At 39.9% G+C, this 23,728-nt stretch overlaps 2 protein-coding genes across 2 annotated transcripts; one reads left to right on the forward strand and one right to left on the reverse strand.

Moving 5' to 3' along the window:
• The first annotated feature begins 234 nt into the window (after window positions 1–234).
• LOC139726625 (sulfotransferase 1C4-like) lies at window positions 235–23,370 on the forward strand. The gene is made up of 6 exons (XM_071637615.1): window positions 235–391; window positions 14,887–15,146; window positions 15,995–16,112; window positions 21,194–21,291; window positions 22,508–22,691; window positions 23,261–23,370. Exons 1-6 carry the CDS (start codon window positions 235–237, stop codon window positions 23,368–23,370), a joined length of 927 nt encoding a protein of 308 aa, XP_071493716.1.
• On the reverse strand, window positions 8,285–9,722 carry LOC139726632 (zinc finger MYM-type protein 2-like). Its single transcript, XM_071637621.1, has 3 exons — window positions 8,645–9,722; window positions 8,566–8,582; window positions 8,285–8,515 (listed from the first exon to the last, which is right to left on the reverse strand). The coding sequence occupies exons 1-3, from the start codon at window positions 9,720–9,722 to the stop codon at window positions 8,285–8,287; spliced, it is 1,326 nt and encodes a 441-aa protein (XP_071493722.1).
• Window positions 23,371–23,728: the final 358 nt, after the last annotated feature.

Here is a 23,728-nt window from a genome sequence, read left to right on the forward strand (position 1 = left end):
GCACAAGGAATCACGTTTCCTCCAAAGTTCGATCATTTTGCCTGGTGTTATCGTGCAGAGAGGAACTGTACTTATTGCAGAAAGCCCTTAGAGACCACAAAGGTAAACTACTTTGATTTTTGATATTCTAATATGACATATCCCACAAATAAGGAGTGGTTCCTCTTTATATATGTATAAAAAAAAGGTTCGTCACGTTTCTCATCTCCAGAAACGAAAACGTGTGCTTCGAAGATGGCTGATGAATCTCGGAGTAAACCTGGGATTGTCTTTGAACATTGCTACGAAGGCATCTGGTACCCGAACGTAGTTCTCGACTCCAGCATCGAAGCCATTCGCTCATTTGAAGTTCGTAGCGATGACGTTTGGGTTCTGACTTTCCCGAAATCGGGTAAGTGTTCTGCTTTTAAATTGTAAAGGCTATCTTGAAGAGAACTCAAACAGGTCTTACAAATGGATTCCGGTTGCATCAACATTGACTTAAATATATAGGTTTTCCCCGCCCAATTCCATCAGATTTGCATTCGATTTAACGATGCGTTCATTCAAGTTCGAATGGAATTGAATTAGCACCGGGATCGACATTCGCCAAAAAGGTACCTATTTCACTCAATTTAATTTCATCAGCATGCGATTTCATGAGTTTTTCACAAAGGATGTATAAAGGGCTTTCAAATTAAAAATGCAGGTGCAAGGCATTTAGATTCGCATCAGCACCGCTGTGGAGAGCGTTAAGCCGTGGTCACAACTCGCCGTACTTGCAAGTGCGTGCTGTCTACTTGCAAAAACGTGGGCAAAATTTGGGGATCCGTACGTCTTAAGTACCGCCTCAGTACGGATTTTGGAGCACGCAGACACGCCGTAGCACTTTTAGGACACGAGGAACTTTCGCTGCGTTCGGGCTACGGATTCGCCCGAAGTGCGGGCAACGTACGTGCCCTCTACAGCGAACGTACGTACAACGCACTGACTCCGTGCGTCTTTTAAAATTTTCCCACCTTCACTTGCTCGAGGGACGGCGCACGTAGCACGTAGGTGTTGAGCACGTAATAAGTGCGCAGCCCGTGCTTATTCGACACTTCCCCGAGTTCAACTGTCCAGTAGAGCACGCAGACCGTACCGAACTTGCCGAATAAGCACCTGCTCCGCACTTAAAACGCAAGTTGTGCGCAGTGATTTCTGCAATGTATACACGAGCCGAGCCGACGGAAGAGTATTATCATTTCGTCTCCAAGATGTCCTGATGTTGGCAATTATATATTCATACTGTTCTATTTCACCTACCGGTCAGAAATGCCCTGTAAGGATTATGGGATCGAAAAAATCGCATAACCAGAAAAAATTATTGTTATATCATTATAAAGGGCACATAAGACACCGTCAAAAACTGCTTGAAGAAGCAAAGCATATAGAAATCTTGAGCTCTATGTGGTCAGTACATGAAGTGACCAGGTTTTTGGAGTTTTGAAAAGTTGTGACATTTAAGAGCTGCACAAGCGTGGTTAAAAGGCATTGACCATCATTGTGTATGCAGAACAGTGATAAAGTCAGTACCATTCTCTGAAATTGAGAATGTGTATATTTTGAAATTAAGCGAGGAAGAAATTTCTGTGACAGTATTACCTTATATAGGGCCTTAATTGCAAACGTGACACCTTCAGACTGAGATAAAACTGCAAAACCATAGGCCTACATTCATTGTTCTAGTAATATGCTGATAAATCTAGCTCAAAAATGCCTCCATGGCTGAAATGCCACAACCTCTGAAACTGGGTATAAAGATGGTAGACTTCATAACAACAAATCATATGCATCTCACCTCCAGTGCCAATGTGTGAGGATGTTTCAACCAAAATAATGTTATACAATGTCATTGTATACCTGATATTGACAGTAGCCTATTAGCCTACATCAGGTAATACAATGCCATTTTATACATGATGTAACCTATGACCTATACCTGATAATTATAGCCTATTAACCCTTTCTCTCTCAGTGAGTTAAATATGCACACATTTCATATATTTCATTTAGTTCATTTATTTCAATCTCATTTTCTTTCAACAAAATATAAAAACCTATAGACATGAAATGAATATGATACACAGAAGGTTAAACTACCATTTACACGTATGGAGAAGACGTATGATTATACATCTGAAGAACCTCGGAAGATGGTCCTAATAGGCCTACCCCTAGCATATGACGGGAAAAAAAATCATCGCACTTGCACGCACTTACAACATGCGACAGAGTAGGGATACCGTACGTGAGCAACACGTGTAATTACAGCCTCCGCAAGAGAACGTGGCAATCGCACGCAGATTGTAAGTTGTAAGCACGTACAACTCACTAATCACGTGCACAACGTACGATGCACGTAACCCCTCACGGCCAGACGTGGCGTGCGGGCCACGTACTTACACCCTGCGCAACCGTGCGAGTGTCGTGCGTGGACGTACTTCCTTCCTGCGCTAGTCACTTCCTCCCCACGTTTTTAGAAAAAACGTGAATGCCGTGGCCTCTGCCAAGAACGTACGGACGAAAAGCACGCACGGCGAGTTGTGACCAGGGCTTTAAGGAATTCAAATCCACGATAAGGAAAGCAATTACAAAGTATGGGAAATCTTTTTCGTTGTTGCTTTTATTCTTTGTAGTTACTCAGCTGTTTGAATATGCAAACTGAACATACCTTGAAATGTGATTTTTGACTCATACCAGCTAATAACTCTTATAACCCTATTTTCAAGCACATACATTTGCAATTCATTCATACACGATTCAGCCGCTGCTACATTACAGAGTATGCGTAAACATCTCAGGAAAGAAATACACACAATCAAGACAATTAAATGAGACTTTGAAATGAAAATGAAATTATGTCATCCAATCGTATGACAGTGGAAAAAAGGCCCGTAGAAGTCGTGTTTGTTGATTGAATTCGATTGTTAAAAGTGCGAAGTTGTGTTCCTATATATACGAAATATTGAAACTGGTACTTAGCACGATTTTGAACGTCTTTCCCGCTAGCGCGAAATTGAATGCCAACTTGCAGTCTTTAAATTGAATGAATTTCTCTCTAAATTGAATGAAATAATATCTAAAATGAATGACATGAAATGAAATTGATGTTCAAAGAATTAGATGGAACCGTGAGAGTAGAGAAGTGACAAAAATCGCTTGAATTTGAACGCCTTTTCGTTAATTCGAATGCAAATCTGATGATATTTGGCGGGAAAACATATATCTTATAGGAAAATGTTAATGATATCACAAAATAGGGACGGAAGGGATGGAAGAAGTCTATAGCAGACGTTTTTACTGTGACTTTATTTTCATTTACTCGGATTTAAGTTCAAATTATAATTGATCATTGATCTGATTTTCAAAAAATGTAATATTGGTATTTGTGACTGAAAGCCGAATAAACAATAATAATGATAATAATAATAATAATAATAAAAATAATACTTAAATTACAATCAACGATTTTATTTGTTTCTTCCCTTTTCATTCTTGCTCTCCCTAATTGATTAATCCTCAGTTACATTTATCTACCACTGTACATCCTTGTGTGTATGACCTTATCTTCAAATCGCTCACCGCTCTATTTACTGTCATATATTTTGTCACTGCCGGTGATCGCTACTCTCCTTCTTAAATTTAGTACACGGTGAAGATGCACGCAAACCAAGACGTGACAGATGTCCATCAATATCGAATTTTCTTGTTTTTTTATTGAAAAAAAACATTCTTGTTTTTACCCTCCAGAAATTGCAAAAACTCACTCGATTAAGAAGGAATTACATCCTTCAATCCAGTGCCCCCTCCTTCTATTTCTACTTTATAAGTTATGAAATACCGTGATTTTGTCGTTGATATTGCTCTAAATACTTCTATTTCTCTCCTTTTTCAGTTTCTGACTGAACATTTTCTTTGAAACCCTCTTAAATTGTACTGAGTCATAAAAAATAGAGAAGAAAAGAAAACTATGCAAAAGATCCCTCGTGTAACAGAGGGGGACACTCCATCACACACCCTCCATTGAAGGCGCACGTGGAAAAGGAGGTGACAAATTTCACAATTTGATACCGTTTACTTTTTGATTTGAAATCTTTTCCAAATATTCCCAAAGTGTGCAACAGGTGGATGAATTTTAGATCTGAAAAGCGAAAGTTTCCTCATTATTGTAGCCACCCCACCCCTCATTACACCCTCCCCGTTGGGTCGGTGGGCATGGACTTTAGTACATAATGAAGACACACACCCGGAATAAAAAGATGAAAGAAACAACAGTTTAGTCGTTCATGAATGTTATGAAATATTCATGTTTCATACTTTTTATCAGAAATTTCCACACATCCCCTCGCACAAGTGCAACGAATCATTAAATTTCAGTTCTAATGATCCAAAAGCTTCCTAATGTGGGGTTGACGATATTCCCCTCCCACACCCTCTAACTCAACACACTTACTACGCGGACAAAACGCAGGCATTGAAAAAGAGTACCAAAATTTAACGTACAGTATTCTTCCCCCTTCTCTGGAAAAAATGTTATTCCATTCGGACATGAGCGGCTTTAAATGAATTGTGTTAGGAAACTAAATCTCTGAGTTTCTAAATAAATTCAGTTCAATTCATTTATTTTCATTCTTCTCTTTTTTTTTTCCAACAGAACACAACACAGTATGAATTAAGAATTACTTTATAAACGTTTACATACCACTTTGCAAATGATATCAAATGATACAAATAAAGTTATATACATATATATGTATATATATTATATATAGTGCATGAGGCCGAATGCACTATAACAATATAAGCACCGACAAATTCTGAATTTGCCCCGAAGGCCAGTTATATTCAATGAGGCCGCAGGCCGAATTGAATATAATTTCCTGAGGGCAAATTCAGAATTTGGAGGTGCTTGGTACTTATTATAGTGCAATAAGATGTCATGCACTATGTGTTATATAATATACAAATAATGACTGCTATGAGGGGCACAGTTAAAATTATGGGCCCAAGGTGATGTGAAAACCGTAACATCACCGATGGTTATGGTTTTCACATCACCGAGGGCCTACATAATTTTAACTGTACCCCGAATATCAAGCGGTCATTATTTGTTTTATATAACGAAAAAATAGATTCCGAAATATAGATACCGAAAATATAGCTTCAAGTTTCTTTTACAGCACTCGTTATCAGTGCTGATCGACAGCGCGGCGGTCGTATCATTGGTGCGTACATGAGTGATCATCTATGTGTACACAGGGATGCCAAGTTCAAAAAAAAAAATTAGATTTTCATGACTCGGCATCTCGGCGAGCGAATGTGCGCGCAAGCGAGGGTGTGGGAGGCCCCCCCCCCCCCCCCCCCGTGGCCACCCACGGTAGGGAGCTTTTTCAATTTTTAGCTCTTAATGGTGCGATCAGGTGCATACCTAGGGGGCCTAAGTGACTATTTTTTACTTATTTTGAAAGACAAAAGGAAAATATACCTACAATTGCAACTATCACTTTAATCTTTTGAGCTATGCTCATTATTATAGGCCCAAGTTGCAAACTTCGCGCGTGAGATGGGTGCCCTGCGTGAGATCGTGAGACGGCCCCTAAATGCTTGAGTCTCACGCAGAATGCGTGAGACTTGGTAACTCTGTGTACAGTGTATGGGGTTCGACTGTCTCCAAACCAGTCCGCTAGTCTCTTCTACAGCACGCTCATCGAATGCGCGGCGGTCGTATCATTGGTGCGTACATTATGAGCGATCTATGTGTACGGGGTCGCGACTGTCTCCAAACCTATTTACTAACTGTGCCCGGGCGCTGCCCGGGCCCCGGCCCCGGTCACAGTAACTAAAAAATAGGGCAGTTATTTTCATGACACCCCTTTTCACCAATCAGATGAGAGGATTCTAGAAATTAGGTATATATGAAATAGCATACATACCCAGGCAAGATAAATTGAAAAAATACGAAAGCCTAGATCATTCAAGACTCTACACGTGTCTAGACAAGCAATAATACCAGTTTCTTTGAACCTGTGTAGACAAAATCCTGAAGATCCAAATTCAACTATAGAGTGTAACGTTAGGGTCTACGTGGTTATATCTAACGATTTCTACTAGCCCTACGATAGATTAGGTCTAGGGGCCCTGGCCTAACGTTATACTACTAAACCTACGTCACTTACGAGCGACAGAGCTAACGTTAGTTAACACTTGACCCTACAATAGGTCTACCATGGATCTAACAGTAACACGTTAGACGCCCTAACACTAAGTTTACTTACTGCACTGTGGGTCCAGGATCAGGACTAGATGATGTTTTGTAGGATTAGGGATCTACTGGATTTAAACACAAGGGTCGTGCCAGGCATCATTGAAGTCACCATTGCTGCACAAGTGGATTCCGAGAGTGTGTTGGAAATGTCGTAGTAAAAGTTCATAGCGTAGCGTGATCAAAGAGCGCTTTGCGTATAACGTACATACGCTACCCATTTCCACGGCGCACTTCCGCGTAGAATGTACGGAGAAAGCGGCACAAATCTTGGGTTGACTTGCTCAATATCCGTCGGATTGATTCCTTTTTCAGAACAGTAGGATTCCAAAATTCGTAGGGCGTATTTGATGGCATCCTTTGTGTCCTTATTGTCTGAGATACTGTTTATATAGATCAGTCTCTGTAAAAGTAGCGAACCTGTTTATTTCAGTTTCCATTGCCATGTTTAAATCTACCGCTGAAAGTCGAGACCCACACAGATAAGTTGCTGGCATATACATGTTTATAAAATGGGTTCAAGAATGTAGCCAATTGGAAGCGCTGAAATGAGTCACGTGTGCGTGCATTATTTTCTTCAGGTATGCACTAAGAAGAGTCTCTCTTCCACCTCCCTGGCCTGACGTACGTCACAATGTTTTACACTAGCAGTGCGCACTCAATCAGTTGTTACAAGTGCGTCACGCGCTACTATACGCGCTGTCAATCCTGTAAACAACTTCTAGTTCGGGCCGCGGGCTGCCACAACAGCCGGCGGCCTTTCTTGTGCATAACAGTACGTGGCGTACGTATACTCTTATACGTACGTACAGTACTTATGTGCGGGATTTCCGAGTGCGACGTGCGTAAATGTTTGGGACGAACATCTTCGGACATCTTGACTTTTGAGCGAGTGCTACATGTAGCTGACTGGTATTGACCCACAAAGGTACGTGAATAATGCTGTTAGTTTTCGACCCATTTTATAAAACAAATGATGCACAGGATTATTTCGTGGCGTTAGTGAAGGTGCGGCTCACTCTCGAGTATTGACAACGGTTGCAAACATGCACTCGGCTGCGCCTCGTGCATGTCGCACCATTGTCAATACTCTCGAGCGCGCCGCACCTTCACTAACACACTCTATCCTGTGCATCATTAGTATAATAGCCAGCGAGAATCGAGAATAACGATAATATCGAGCAAAGCATATCGCGGTTGTGGCGCAATCGCGTCGATGAGGTGCGGGATTCAGTACTCGATGATTAAAATGAGGGAGCAAAAACCGATATCAAATCGATAATGGGTTACGTCTACAATCGTTATATTTTGCGTGCACTATAACTTTTGTCATGCACTGCCGGCCTGTATCATAAGTATGTATGCTATTTTATATATTATATAAATAGTACATGCTCTATGATGCACTATACTGGATTAGAGAACGACAAATACTAAATTATCCCAAGTGCTGTTTTGTTTCACCGAGGCCGCAGGCCGAGGTGAATAGAACTTCACGAGGGATAATTTAGTATTTGGAGTTCTATAGTCCAGTACTGGTGCATCAATAGATCATGCACTATTTGTTATAGTAAATAGGCCTCTCGATCTAGGCCACCAATGTTGCGTAGGTCTTCTAGAGCTAGAGGTCTAACCGTTATGTATATCTAAATCACTTCTAACGTTAGTAGGCCTACCGTCCTTAGCTTAGGCCTCCTGGTATTAGATATTCTAGCTCTAACGTTAGATCTATAGATCTAGGTCTAACCGCGCTAGTTCTAGACCACACTCCTACTTCGTTTAGAAAAACGAGGTCTAGATCTAAAATACTCAAGTTTCTTTCCTATAGAACAAAATGAGCTCCAAATCCAGATGAACACCAAAAACTTGAACTTGAATGCGCTGAAATTCCAATGAAAACTTGAATGCACAACTGGAACAATGGTCAATCCACTCAATGGAACATATTCACAGTAGCGTTAACACGTTCTCTAGTTAGTCTAGTGTCTTCCATTTGGAATGTTACTTCTGATTGTAGATTACTTTCACTTTACAATTGTGAAAATGAAGGTGCATTTGAGAGCTCACAGATGTAGATATGTTCACTGGAGATGCAGTTGGCTGACTGAGATCCACCTGAGATGACTGTGGTGGGGAAGGAGGCGCAACATTTGAAGTGGTGCTTGAAGTAGGTCCAGAAGTGACAGTAGACTTATCAGTAACGTTAGATCCAGCAGTAGAACTACCGGCACGCTGTATCTGTAGCTGAACAGGGCCAGAACTAGGAGTAGCGTTAGTCCCACTAGAGCTAGGTCTCGATCTACGCAAGGTTGACTGTACCCGCGGGTAGGCCTACATTCACCTCTTCAGATCTGCTTGTACTGGTGCTTGCGATCGTCAAGCTCATTCTTCTCTTCTGACTCTCCTCTACCCTAGAGTAGTGTTTGATGCTAGACTCCGATTTATGTCCAGAAATGGACATGATGTGCCGAGCTTCAAACCCAGCAGTATCAAGTTTGTTGATAGCTGTTGCACGGAGGCAGTGATTGGTATATACCCTGGAGCACTTGGCTTCACTTGAGATAACTGCCATTTTATTCCCAAGTGTATTCATGCCCACAGCCATATTATCGTACCAAGGGTTACCTGCAGGCCTAGCTGCCTTTGGCCGTTGCCAAAATGCTTCACATTTTTCATTCAGACGAGATTTGTAGTCACAAAACGATGCGACAGGGCAGTCGGACTCACCCGTTTCGTACATGCGGCCGCATTGACTTTTTTCATCATCATCCGCACCGCCACGATGGTTCTTTGTCGTCATGTCCCGAACAAGGTGAACATACCGCTGATTTGCTGAATCTTTGTCAACGGCAAAATCATCTTTTTTCATCTGACGAAGATTTTCACAACCTCTGTTGCAGAGATGCAGCATGAGATCGAGAAACACCTTATTCTGCAAACCTTTTGGTGTCGTGGGGTCAACTGCAGAACTTTGCCTTATTTTGTCCATGTCCTCTGTGGTGATCGGATCTTTATGCCGAATGACACCTTTCACCTCTGTCTTCAACATGTGGAGGACCGCGTTAAACATTTCACAAGATGATTGAAAAGCATCATCCTTCGTAATGTCTACTTGACGATGCTTTAGTAAGTAGCGATGAAGTCCGTATCGAGTCGTGATCATCGACCGCTTGGCATAGAGCTCCCCGTCGCCTCGACGTACTTCTGCATAAAATGTCCGAAGGAAAGTGTTCAATTCGGGAGAAGAAGAATGCTCGGTCACACGAGAAAATTCTATATTTTTCTGTTCGCAATATGCCCTCAAAATGCTCAAGGAGTGATTAATAACGTCCTTGGTTCTTCTGGAATCCTTTCCATCGACGATAGACTGTAATTCCACCTCAGAAAGAGATAGAAATTGCTGATCTCGCCCACTCTCTCGAAGAGGTAAACTGGCCATTTTGACAGATGGAAGTTAGAGCTTGATTAACCGGTTAACTACTCCTACTACTGGTACGTTAGAGCCGAAAATTTTCCTCCGATCACACATTATCGATCATTAATAATTGTCTGATCGAAATTATCTACCGCTACCTATATAAAATCCCGCAATTTTGCTTTCGCTGTTATCGATAGCCCTGTGAGTAATGTTTTCTTCACGAAATGATATCGTTCCCCATACGATAGCAATCGTAAACAATTAACTCATCCCCTATTTATTAACACGGGATTCCCCGTGCAAAAATCAGCGTTATAGTGGCACGGTCGTGCCACTATACCGGAATTTTTGCACAATCACGTGATGCTATCCAGCCAATCACAACGCCAATTTCACTCTACCTATTTACTATATATATAATGCATGCATACTTGTAAAAATAATACAAGGTAATGTTTCAGTTAAGAAAAAATAAGAACTGAGGGGTCCACTAAAAAGCAAGCTTGTAGATTGTCAACCACTCAAGGAAAATCTGATCTAAAATAAATGAATTGAATTGAATTGAATTGAATTGAATTGAATTGAATAGGCCATGGGGTGAGCTGGTTTTTTCGCTTGTTTCGTTCCGACAACTGCGGCACTAAAATTTCTCCACAGCTACGTGTAAACAAATAACCAAAAAGGCTACAGGAAAAAGTTCGACACAAACCCTCCTGCAGTATTTTGGTAATTTAGGGGGAAACAGTGAACTTTTTTGTCACTGAGGAGCTGAATATGTACACTTTGCCGTGTACGATATTCATTCGCGAACGATCATGTGATGTATGTTATCCAATCCGAATCGAGAATTATTGTTTACGAGTCAAAATGGCCGCCCCCTGTGAGCCTGTCGACGCGTCTACGTCGTCTGCTCAGCCGAAACTTATTATGCGTTATTATGCATGTAACAGCGATGAAGTTTGAAAATTTCACGGCTATGACAAACCTAAGATAGACGAAACCTATTTTGTGTGCCAAAGAGTGGATCAAATTGAGTGGGGGAGACCGTGAAATCGCAGACCAGAACGAAGTGATTCAGCTGCTCAGGGGGACTGACTGCAACCTACGTAGTAGGATAATTTACAGGTTAGTTTACGTGCGTACAGTCGAGTCGTAGCAGTCGACACTGCAGTGCAGTCTCACTCATAATGTTAATGACCATGATGACTACAAGTACAATTGTACAACGTTTAATAGCTATGTTATGAACGTTGCTTGTGTATGTTATAATGGGCGCTAATGCAGTAGCTTAGCCGTTAGCGTGTCTGTTACTTAGATAAATTATCTCGAATTTCACCTTGGCATGGCATAGCGCCGTTATAATGTCGCCTAGATGTAATTTTACATGTTGTTCTATGTGCAGCCCAGGTTAGGTTGATGTAGCTGATCGGTGATATTGTTTTGTAAAAGTCTTGACACACAGGACTGGATTGAAAAAGGTCTAAACTGCATGTAAATTTATATTTTCATAATCATGGCCATGGAGTATTAATATTAAAAATCCATCCTGTTTCTCTCACCCCGAAATTGGCGAATCCTCCCTCAAAACACACATTTAGCATCTCATTAAATTAACTTATTAATATTTGATATAAATAGATCTAAAAGACCAATAATGACAATAACATAATTGCAACAATTAAACTCCCTAAAACATATGATTACCATTATGTTGTGCCAAACTATAAAGCAGTGGGTGGTGGTGATAGTGAAAGGCCAAGGATCACTAGTATTAATGATGATAAGGCAGTTGTATTCATAATTATGATAATTGATATTGCATGTGATCAGGTGCTGAAAGCTGTAGATGTAATTTAAAATCAGTAATTGCACTGCAAGTACAAGTTGAAGTAGTTGATGATGACAATGATCATGAGGCGTTAATGATTACCTGGCATAGTACTAGGGCCTGTGTATTGGTAATTACAAGATTCAAATATTGGCAGTCAATAGTCTACCGTACATTAAATGATATATTGAGTGTAATGTTCAACCCCTCCCTCTAGCATTTAGCCTTTTTTTCCCCCTAACAAAATCCAACGGCTAATCATTGCTGTTCATTTCTCCATTGTATTAAATAGGATTCCATGAAACGTGCTACAAGAGGTTTATAGATAGCAAACGCCTGAATCTCGCTAGGAAACGAAAGCTGAAGGAGGAGCCTGGTCCGTCAGCAGGAGCATCTGTTTCCTCCCCTAAGACGCTCACATCAAGATCAAGATTTTCTTCTGGAAGCTCTTCAGGTTCTGCTGTGTTGCCTGTGAAATGCATCATTTGCAACAGAGTCAACCTGCTCATTACTTGCCAAGGGAAATAGGTTAATATGATTGATATTGAAGCATGAAAACATTGTCATGTTACTATAAGTTGTCCTTGATAAAATGGAGCAATATATAGGCCTATACACCACTGAAACATTCACACTCATACACAAAGAACTTCAGTGCAAAGTTCAGAAACAACAGAATGTACTGTATATGCACCAATGCTTTGGTCAATGTGATTGATATTCAAGAATTGACATCTTACCAAAGTTGTGCATGATAAAATGTCTTTGTAATACAGATTGCTTCCTGTATTTTGAATGCCAATGTTTATGCAACATGTTTTGACTCCTTGCCTCAGTATGTGATTGTTCGCCCTTTAGCAAACATTTCTGCCCACTATTATGATTTGATTAGGGTTGAATTATTCTAAGAACAAAGATGTTTTCCTAAGTGTGTTTTTTTTTTTTCATAAAACTGAATGACTACGATTAAAATTTGTTTCTCCCACTCTGGGGAAAAAACATATGTAACTATTATTAATACTGAAACAGAATGTTCATGTAGAAAGGTCAGTACAATGTAGGTGTGAGTACAAAATCACTTTGCTAAAACTAATACACACCAGCCAAATGAAAATTGTGCATAAGTTGAGTCAGGTTTGCACAGATCCTCTGATATTGGATGTTAATTGCAATGTTATCATAATTTTTAATGCCAAACCTGTTTTATTCTCTCCAAGATTTTCAGGTACACATTGCCTCCAATGCAGAATCCAACAGTTTTCACTCATGAATGGGTAAACTATAATTTTGCCTTTATTTTATATATTGGCATTTTTCAAAACTTTTACATCCTTTCAAGGATATTTGGACCATGGAATGTTCCAGGAAATTTATTAAAACTAGAAAATTTGACTGATTATCATTTTGAGCTATCATACATGAAAGGAGGTAGTGTCCCACCATGTTGTAACCTAATGATAGCTATGAAATCTTCAGGAAATTTTATGAAGATTAAATTTTCTAGTGCTAAAGTAATGTATAATATTTCATGAACAACGTGATTGCTATGTGATCTAAGTATATTAAAGCTTCTTAAGAAGAAGAAGAAGAAGAAGAAGAAAAGAAAAACATGTTTGCTGATAAACAATATGATCTGTTTAATAGTAATGTCTCATGTGTGTAAATGAGTTTGTATGTGTGCGTGTGAGTGTAAATAATATGTCAGCGTTTTTATGCACCTGTGTATGTGTAATGCACTGATCAGTACATGTATTATATCATTGTGTGTGTTCATGTTTATGATAATCTTTTTTATGATGCTGATGTGATAAATGGCCAAGGCATGTAGAATAATATTTTAATACACTTGGGTATATTGAATCTTCATAACTATGTGTGTGCGTATGTGTGTGTGCATGTGAGGGTGTGTGTGTCTGTGTGTGTGTGTGTGTACAATAAGATTCTCCCACATGCACGCGGACACACACACAAACAAACACACTGATTTTTTGTTCTTTTTTTTTTTGCCTTGAATGATTAATCATTTGATTAATAACATGTCTTTGAACAGAATATAAGGCATTTGCCTTGACCTCTGACGGTCAGTTAGTGCTCTCTCTCATATGGTCTTGAACCGCTTTGCTCTTGTCCTCCTTTGCATAGCCAGCATCAGGAAAAGCTGAAACATGAGATATAATGCAACTATTAAACCAAAACTTCACTTTTTTTTTCTAGGTATATGGCTAAAAGCAGTGCTTTACAAATGTGTATATGCATTTCAGCTTAGAAACACTATGGGAACTATACTGCGGCTAGCAGCCCCATACGCATAACTGCGGCTAGCAGCCCCATACGCATAACTGCGGCCAGCAGCCCCATACGCATAGCGTCATGGGGCTGTGAACTGTAGCATACAGGATCATGACGGATATTTTATCGCGGACAAATATCAACTTAAAATCGGGAAAAAATCTTCAATTTGAAGACTTATTAATAAATTTGAAGTATTGATAACAGAGTTCGTGCAAGGTTTGATTCTGCAAATAGTTCCTTTCTGTTCAAATTGATGACTAAATGTGACTCGGTCGAGAGGAAACTGGGAGAGCTACACTGCATTGACGGCCAGCGCATGCACACACAGACATCTAATATCCAGTCAATGGATACGAAATTTGTGCGCAGTGATGTGTGCGCCTGCGCTGACCGTCAATTCAGCGTAGCTCTCCCAGATTCCTCTCGACCTAGTCATATTAAGTCATCAAATCGAACAGAAAATGACTATATGTAGAACCAAACCTTGCACGAACCCTGTTGTCAATACTTCAACCTTACTTGTAAGTCTTCAAATTGAAGAATTTTTGTTCGATTTAAGGTTGACATTTGTCCGCGATACTTCCCTGTCATGATCCTAAATGCTACAATCCGCAGCCCCATTACGATATGTGTATTGGGCTGCTGGTCGCAGTTTATAAAATATGGATTTTCGCAAAAACTGCAGGATATTTCGAGGAGAACTTTTTACAGTATATTTAGGATGTACAAAACATCACATTTCCGCGTTCAGAAAGTAGTGCCAGTGTTGCTGGAACGAAACCCATTTTCTAAGCCTCTTTTTCAGCTTCACCCCATGGCCTAGAATAAACTAGCTTATTCCGTTCGGGGTTTTTTATGTTTCTGCAAAATACCTGGATTTTTTTTTCCCCATATGATTTCTGTCAATCTTAACTCTGCTGAAACGGAGTCTCTGAGAGACAGAACGTTAGAAATGCGTTCGACATTGATTTAATGTGTTTTCTCTTTATTCAGTCATGATCTTTTCAATTCAATTTTTCAATCCAAATCTTGGATCTTTTCTTCTCTCTCCCTCTCTCTTTAAAGGAACTCACTGGATGATTGAAATTGTCTCCCTTATCTTGACCGATGGTTATCCCGGAATGGTCAACAGAACTTTACATTCATCTGGCGCGGAGATGATAAACATGGATCAGACTTTCCCGCGTACTCTGGACGAAATGGACACAGTGAAAATGGACATGACGCCTTTCTTGAAAACGATCGAAAAAGCGCCCTCACCGAGGGTTATCCTCACCCATCTTAGGCTCAATCGTCTGCCAAAAGACCTGATTAAGAAAGCCAAGGTAATGATGGTTGACAATTCTATTCAAAACTATGTATATTGTATGTATATGTCTAGTAGCTTCTGTCACGTTGCTGGCTATGAACTTAAACAGATTCTTTGAAAAAACTGAGACCTTGCTACAAAGACATTTTTCTTTTCTGACTCTGAGTATTAACAATGATTATGTGACCTTGCATCACAAAACCGACAGAAAATTTTAGTTAAGAGCAGATTCTGACAGAGCAAGACTTTTAGCTTTAAATGGTGTGTATCTCGATTCAAATGAACTCTCCTAACGAATTAGAAAAAAACCCCACACACTCCTGGGAAGTATGGATGGGACAAAAACAGCATGTAAACCACCAGAGCACTAACAATGAAAGTATTTTCAGATTAAGCTAAAATTATACATGCTTCATTAACACATTCTGTCCATGATTAATGTCAACTTTAAAAGCAGTAGCGTCATCCTGTCTACAGTTATTAGAACTGAAAATGAAGAGTATGTACAGTGTGTTTAAGAAAAGAAAAGGGCACTGTAAGACACGCCTAATCAAACTATTTCACCAAAAATAAAAGTGTTCGAAAAAAACCCTGCTAAAACACCATTTCCTGTTCGTTTTATGAACACAACCTTTAGAGTAGTGGAAAAGAAGACTTCCTCTTTCAGAAAATATGAAAATCTCGAGGTTTGCCTTTTTCATGTATTTTCATTCCTCACACAAAATCTTATATATACTGCACCATGCATATAATATATATATATATAAATGTATATATATATATAATGTATATATATATATATATATATATATATATTTCTTTTTCAACAATAAGGCAATGCCTATACACATTTCTTTGCTATAGGTAGTATACCTTGTGCGCAATCCAAAGGATGTCACGACCTCATGGTACAACTTTTTTTCAAGCTCGGAATTTGTACGTATAAACTGGGAAAAGAACTTCAGGCAATTTCTTGCAGGCGGTGAGTATTTGAAACCTTGGGCCTATTTTATGAAGTCCCATATAACAATTCTCCGTTGGGCCAACGTCAACAATGGTCGCCACGGTCGCGGCAGGTGAGATGACGTTGGCTCAGCGTTGGGCCATTGTCTTTATGGTCGCCATGGTCGCAGTCGGTGAGATGACGTTGGCTCAACGTTGGGCCAATGTCTTTATAGTCGCCACTTGCGGTCGACGGATATAGTTGGGTATCCTACGATGGCGATGGTCGGTACGGTTGTAGTTTGTAAACTAACGTTGGCGCAACGTTGGGCCACCGTCTCGCCTTGTCGGTGATGCAAGATGGATATTGGCTGGTAATTCTACGTTGGGGCAACGTTGGCAATGGTTGGCAGAGTCGCAGTCGGTAAGCTAACGTTGGTACAAGGTTGGGCCATTGATTTACTTTCGTTCCCGAGGGAAGGTGGAAATTATTTGGCAAACCTGCCATGGGACAACGTTGGCAAGTTTTGTTTTCGCACAGCCGGTAAGATAACGTCGGCACAACGTTGGACCACCCGTCTCACTTTGGTCATTGATGCAAAATGGATATTGGTTGGCTATCCTACGGTGGGCCAACGTTGGAGATTTGTGGGCATGATCGCAGTCAGTATGCTTACGCTGGAACAACATTGGCCCATCGTCTTACTTTTGTAACTAATCTAAGGCAGATATTGGTTTGCCAGCCTACATTGGGCCAACGTAGGCAATTATCGCCACGATCACAATCGGTAAGCTACATTTGGAACATTGACACAACATTGGGTAACCATCTTACTTTTATCACTGATGAAGGGTGGATCTTGATCGGCTATCCACATTGGGCTAATATTAGCAATGATTGGCACGGCTGCAGTGAAAGAAACAATTGCCAGGCACAGCCTTGGGTTAGACCAATATTGGCCCAAGAGGCAAAGCCTGACGGTTGACTAACTTTGGAACAATGGCAGACCATTGTTATATCAACCATTTTTCAAACTTGAATGAACTGTTGGGCCAATATCGGCCCAACAGTTAAAGTCTAACGTAGTAATGACATTGGTACAATGTCAAACTAACATCATGTCAACTATATTTCCACTTTGAATGCTCTGCATTTCTAATGTTAATCCAACTTGCAAGTGTGTATGTTGGCACAACATTAAGACATCTGACGTCGAGCTGACGTCATTTTTGCCACCGGGCCAACATTGGCCCAACAATGAAAGCCTGACTTTGGACTCACGTTGCATGGTTCAATGTCAGACCAACATTATACCAACCGATGTTGGTCATACGTCATGCGTGTGTGTTGTCACAACATCATAATATTCAATTCAATTCAATTCAATTCAATTTATTTTCATACTTCTCAATGAAGGAATGTACATGACGTTGGCTCAACGTCATTTTGGTCGTCGGGATACCACTGGCCCAACAATTAAAGTCTAACGTTGGAAAGACGTTGGCTCAATGTCAAATCAACATCATATCAACCATATTTCCACTTTGAATACTGCATTTGTCCAACGTTAATCCAATTTGAAAGTGCGTATGTTGGCTCAACTTTTATGACGTCACTCCGACGTCATTTTGGCCATTGGGCCAACATTGGCCCAACAGTGAAAGTCTGATATTGGACTCGCGTTGGTTCAATGTCACACCGACATTATACCAACCATGTAACCAATTTGAATGCTGTATTGGCCCGATATATTGGTCAAACGTCATGCGTGTATGTTGTCACAACATCATAGAATGACGTTGGCTCAACGTTATTTTGGTCGTCGGACTATCACTGGTCCAACAGTGAAAGTCTGACGTTGGAATGACGCTGGCACAATGTCAAATCAACATAGTATCAACCATATTTTTTACTTTGAATACTGCGTTTATCCAATGTTAATTCAACTTAAATGTGTGTATTTTGGCACAACGTTAGAATTATGACGTCACTCCGACGTCATTCTGGCCATCGGGCCAACATTGGCCCAACAGTGAAAGCCTGACGATGGACCGACGCTGGTTGAATGTCAGATCGATATCATACCAACCATGTTACCACTTTTAATGTTGCGTTCGCCCGATGTTGGTCAAACGTCATGCATTTATGTTGACCCAACATTATCATATGACATTGGCTCAACGTCATTTAGCTCGTCAGGCCACCACTGGTCCAACAGTGAAAGTCTGACGTTGGATTGACGTTGGTACAATGTCAAAGCAACATCATATCAACCACATTTTCACTTATTATGATACTGCATTTATCTAATGTTAATCCAACTTAAAAGTGTGTATGAAAGTGTGTATGTTGGCATAACGTGCAAAATATTACGTCAGACAATGTCAGACCAACATTAACATCAATTATATACTTTTCCAGTTTGAATGCTACGTTCGTCCAACGTTTGTCCCACGTCACGCGTGTATGTTTGCACAATTTCAGAAACGTGAGGTTGGCCCAACGCCATTTTGTCCGTCGGGCCAACATTTAAACAGTGAAAGCATAATGTTGGACCAACGTTGGTAAAATGTCAGACCTTTATATGTATCAACAATTTTCCACTTTGAATGCTGCGTTTGTCCAATATTAGTCCAACGTCATGCGCGTATTTTGTCACGTCAGAACATGAGTTTGGCCAGCGCTTTGGCAAAGGGTTGCGTGAGTGTTGGCCAATGTTGGGAAGATTATAGCATAATGTAATTCACAACCGGTAACTTGTCCAAAATGTTGATGAATTGCAGCATACATTTGAATTAGCTGGAAATGGTCTACTGGAGTACTGGGGTTGGTGTACTCCTGGAATGATGCTCCGTATATAAGTTCACTGTAGCTCGGTCTAAAGTTGCAATAAACATCATTTCCATCATTATCCATCATAAGAGAGAGTCTGTTAATTGAAAACTAATGAAGATAGACCAAAGACATTACATGAAATGTATTGATGCCAGATTATCATTTTTTTTTAAGATTCAACAGTTTTATTCTTACTTCCACAAAAGGAAAAAAAAACTATTTAAAGCCGTACATGTTGTCAATATGACTTTCATCCATTAAATGATGGTTCACCAAACAGAGTATAAAAAAGGCAATATTATTCTAAAAAAATCAATGCACACTTTGTCATTTCAACAAAAAGATAATCAATCATAACAACGGAAAAGAGAAAACTGCTATGCTATTTAAGTGTTTACTGCTTCAATACACTGTATTAGGATTTTTGCCAAGTCATAATCATGTGAAAAGCTTTCGGGACAACGTTGGCTCAACGTTGGAATAACGACGAAAAAAGATCATGAATATTAATGAGAGAATTTGCAATTCAGATCTTGCGAAAATATTAAAAAACGTTGAATTTAAAAGTATTGATGCTGGGATTAAACTGTAAACTGCGTTAGAAATTGCCATCATTTTTTTTTTTCTGATTTATGCACAATTTCCACTCGCGTTTGTAAAAATTATTCTGATGTTTTGATGGAATTGTGACGAAAATGTAATGAAAGTGTCATCCAGTTAGTAACCATGTCTTGAAGGGGTTCATAAACAAAACCAAATACTTTTCTTTAAGCTAGGAAATAGGTATAGGCATAGGAATAGATATAGGATGTAGAAGTTTAGGAATAGGGTAGGAATTATAGGAATAGACTCTAATTCAGGCGGCTGCTGCCCAGAAACAAGACTACGGTGGCCTAACGTCAGAAACATGACGTTGGCCTAAAAAACCTTTTTTTTTTTTTGTCTTCGCACCAACGTTGGCTCGACAGTAAAAGGATGACCTTGAAACAACGTTGGTACATCGTTGGCACAACGGTGAAAAGTGAATTATAAACTGTTGGTCCAGCGTTGGAACAACGTCATAATAAGGTCGGAGGGGAATCTTTATGACGTTGGTTGGAAGTTGAGATTGCGTTATTATATAGTGAAAATGGTTGGTATAAGGTCGGTCTATCGGTGGGATAACATCAAAACACGTTTAAAAAATGGTAGGTATAACGTTGGGATGCTGTCATAGTAAGTGGTTGGTACAATATTGCTTTAACGTTGAGATAATGTCATAACACTGGAAAAGTGGTTGGTACAACGTTGGTCTAACATTGAGATAACGTCATTTTGGGGTGGTTGATACAACGTTGATCTAAGGTTGGTCTAACACCATGGCACACTTGTAAAGTGGCAGGCATATCGGGGGCATATGTTATAGTATGGTATAAACTTTGTTGGAACAATGTCGGTGTAACGATGGGATAACGTCATTACAAGGTGGAATAGTGGTTGATGCAGCCGCGCCCGACGGCCAAAATGACGTTGGATCAACGTCATGTTTCTGACGTTGTGCCAACATACACACAAGTAGTTGGACCAACGTTGTGCCAGTGCATCATGTAAAGTAGAAGAATGGTTGGTATAAAGTTGTTCTGACATTATACCAACGTCGGCCCACCATAAGGCTTTACCGCTGGACCAACGTTGGCCCGAAGGCCAAAATGACGTCGGAGTGACGTCACATTTCTGTTGTTGGCCCGACGTACATGTATGCCGTTGGACCAACGTAGGGCCAACGCACCATTGCTATCTGGGGTTATAATTGATCATGTAGTTGATTTCTATCACAAGTGTATGGCAGCCTATGTGGTTAGGGAATTTACTATCGATTTTGTCTTTTGGTAAAACGTGGCTTATATTGTAGGTTACAATGTACTTGTGCATTGAACGACGAAAACTGGACATTATGAGTCTGCGTGTGAGTGCTAAAACGGAAGATAAAATGGCTGTGAAAAACAACAATTAACAACTACAAATATGAGTGCAGACAAACATATAAAATGTGCAGACAAAAATGAATATGCCTGGAAATATTACTTTCAAATAGAAACTGTTATTTGTACAATATGGTAGTATATTGACGTGTTACGTGAATGTCAGTTAATACTTTTAAATTTATAACGTGAAATACGTTGATATTCTCTTGTATTTTACTCTCTAATTCGCTGTATAGGCTTTGCCCGGGAGGTCTCGAACAGAATCTAATATCCTAGGCCTATAAAAGTCAGTGTCAATGATAAACAATTTTCTCTATTTAGAAATGACCTGGGGTTCTTGGCCAGAGCACGTCAAAGAATTCTGGGACATTCGTGAGGAGAACAACTTACTTTTCGTTTACTACGAGGACCTCCTAAAGGTAAACGATACAATAGGAACACGATCTATTTTGGATCCATTTGCAATGTCTCTTTTTTATAAGCCGCTATGGGTAAATGACACGTGATATCAAAGTGAATAAAGGTTAGATGCTCAACTGCCTTACAGTCTTCAAAACGTGGAACACATCAGCTTCCAATATCTTGGACATCAATTTTCATATTACAGGCGAATAGTCCCGGTAGTGTAGAGGGCGCTGTTGATGATACTGCCGATCACCGTTAGCATTGATACGAAGATTGCCGAAGTTGAGCTGTCAAGAGCAGAATGAAGCGCGTAGGTGTTGCTAGGTAACGTTGCCTTCTCTGCGCATCACGCATTCTGTAGTAATGCCAGGGTGCGTGCATACACGTGTATGTGCTTCTTATTATGACTTTACAAAAGAAGTTTGCTAAAGCTGTCATCCCCCTCAGCCTAATCATGAGCCGAACTGTGATCGGACCACCGACTACAGCGGATCGGAATTTTTCGTACTGGGGGAAATGGGTCACAGCTTAAAGGGGATGGCTAGTAACCGATCATTGGGAATCAGTGGGAATGCTAAGGGATGATAGTTCCAATCCTTGTGGGATTCATTTAAGAGTACATTATATATCTACTGTTGTGTGAAAATTATTTGCCTCAGAACCCTCTCATATTCAAGTAATGTGCAGATTAATGCCCCGTCACTGACCAGGCACGCTAACCTGGAAACATTGAACTGCACATTACTTGATTATGAGACCATTCTGAAGCAAATAATTTTCACACAACAATAAATATATAATGTACTCTTAAATGAATCCCACAAGAATTGAAAAATCATCCCCCAGCATTCCCACTGATTCCCACTGATCAGTTACTAGCCATCCCCTTTAAGCGCCAGAGAGGAGCCGATGGCATAGGTCTCTATAGGAAACTCGTGCCGTGCGCCCGCGTACGCATTTGACTAAACCACATGGACCATGTGCATTTAAAAGGAAAGCAGTAGTATAACGAACTTGGTATTTTACCATCGAGGTTAGAAAGTTTAATGTCATATGTCTTTACAGACTCAATGGCACCCAGTACGCTAGATTTTGACCGTCTGAAGTCTGTAATATCAAATCGTTATCTCCGATTTTTGTCACTGCTTATAATTTGTTTTTGTGTTATCCTAGTTTGGTAAACCATATTAATGCACTTGTATACTACGGTGTCAAAATTGTGCCCCAAAGGATCCAATGTCAGGAATCGCAGCCATTGCAGAACACATCGAACGCCCACTGTCGGAGGAAGTGTTACAGCGAGTTATTAGAAGCAGTACCATGTCTGAGATGAAAGCTACCTACCGGAATATGGCGGAATCTGGATCATTTTATCTCACAAAAGCATTTGGGCTCCTTCCTTTCCTAAACAAAGGTATCTCTTCAAAAATTCTGTGTTTCAGACTGTCTAAAATCTGTTATGTCTTACAAACAGTATTCTATTACCATGATTATAGATGACATATTTCAAAAGATGTGTGTTATGCTTTCAAATGTCAAACAAAAGTCACACAGAAAGCAATTTGAAAACAATTTGAAAAATCAAAAATAACTAATAAGAATGAGAAACCTCGTAAACAATCTTCTCAAAAAACTTAATTATAATAATTCATTACTTACAGAATACAATCAAATCCTGCAACTTCATTCAACGTCGAAGCTGAAGTAATGATTTAAAGTTATACCTAAAAGAATGTCAGTAGATGAGATGGAGACTAGCTATTCCTTTTGATTTCATGAAGAAAAAAAGGAGTAACATATTCACTTTAAAAGGACTGACTAGGCGTTGACATATAAACCATTTTGAAACTTATCACTGTCTCATTGAAATGTGAAACTTCAATGTCCCTTAACTTTTGAGATGTTTATTTTAGTAATGAAATTATTCCGTCTTGCTCTGGTGATTTTATTTCTTTGTTTGTTCCTATGTACCTTATCTTACAGGCCAGGTTGCTCAATGGAAGAGTCGCTTCACTGTAGCAGAGAATGAGATTTTCGATGAATGGTACAGGAGAGAGATGGCGGGAACAAATATTCCAATTTCTTTCGAGTGAAAACTGCTGAAAAAGACAGTCAGAGCGCAGCACGTATGCTAATGAGCCGATCTGGCAAGATTTATTCAGCACCCTCGTTGACGATCTTGGCGTTCGAAAGGTGTCTCGTATGTGCGAGATTTTGCGAGAGTTTGACAGGGCTATGTTTTTCACAGTGTAGCGACTTGTACATACATTCATCATAGCTACAAGTCACGGTAAATTGTTTCGCAGACGTTGATCTTGATTTTGATACCCAATTTGCGTAAAATATCGGTTCTTATCATGACGATATAATCAGTTGAATTTTACCTGTTTTTCACGGAAGATTTTGTCGTTTAAAGTTCGTTTTTGGTTCCTGACCGGATTAAGAAACTGT

Source organism: Diadema antillarum, unplaced genomic scaffold (assembly GCF_040938485.1).
Source record: "Diadema antillarum isolate AM-2024a unplaced genomic scaffold, OU_Dant_1.0 seq00000094_RagTag, whole genome shotgun sequence".
Classification (NCBI taxonomy): domain Eukaryota; kingdom Metazoa; phylum Echinodermata; class Echinoidea; order Diadematoida; family Diadematidae; genus Diadema; species Diadema antillarum.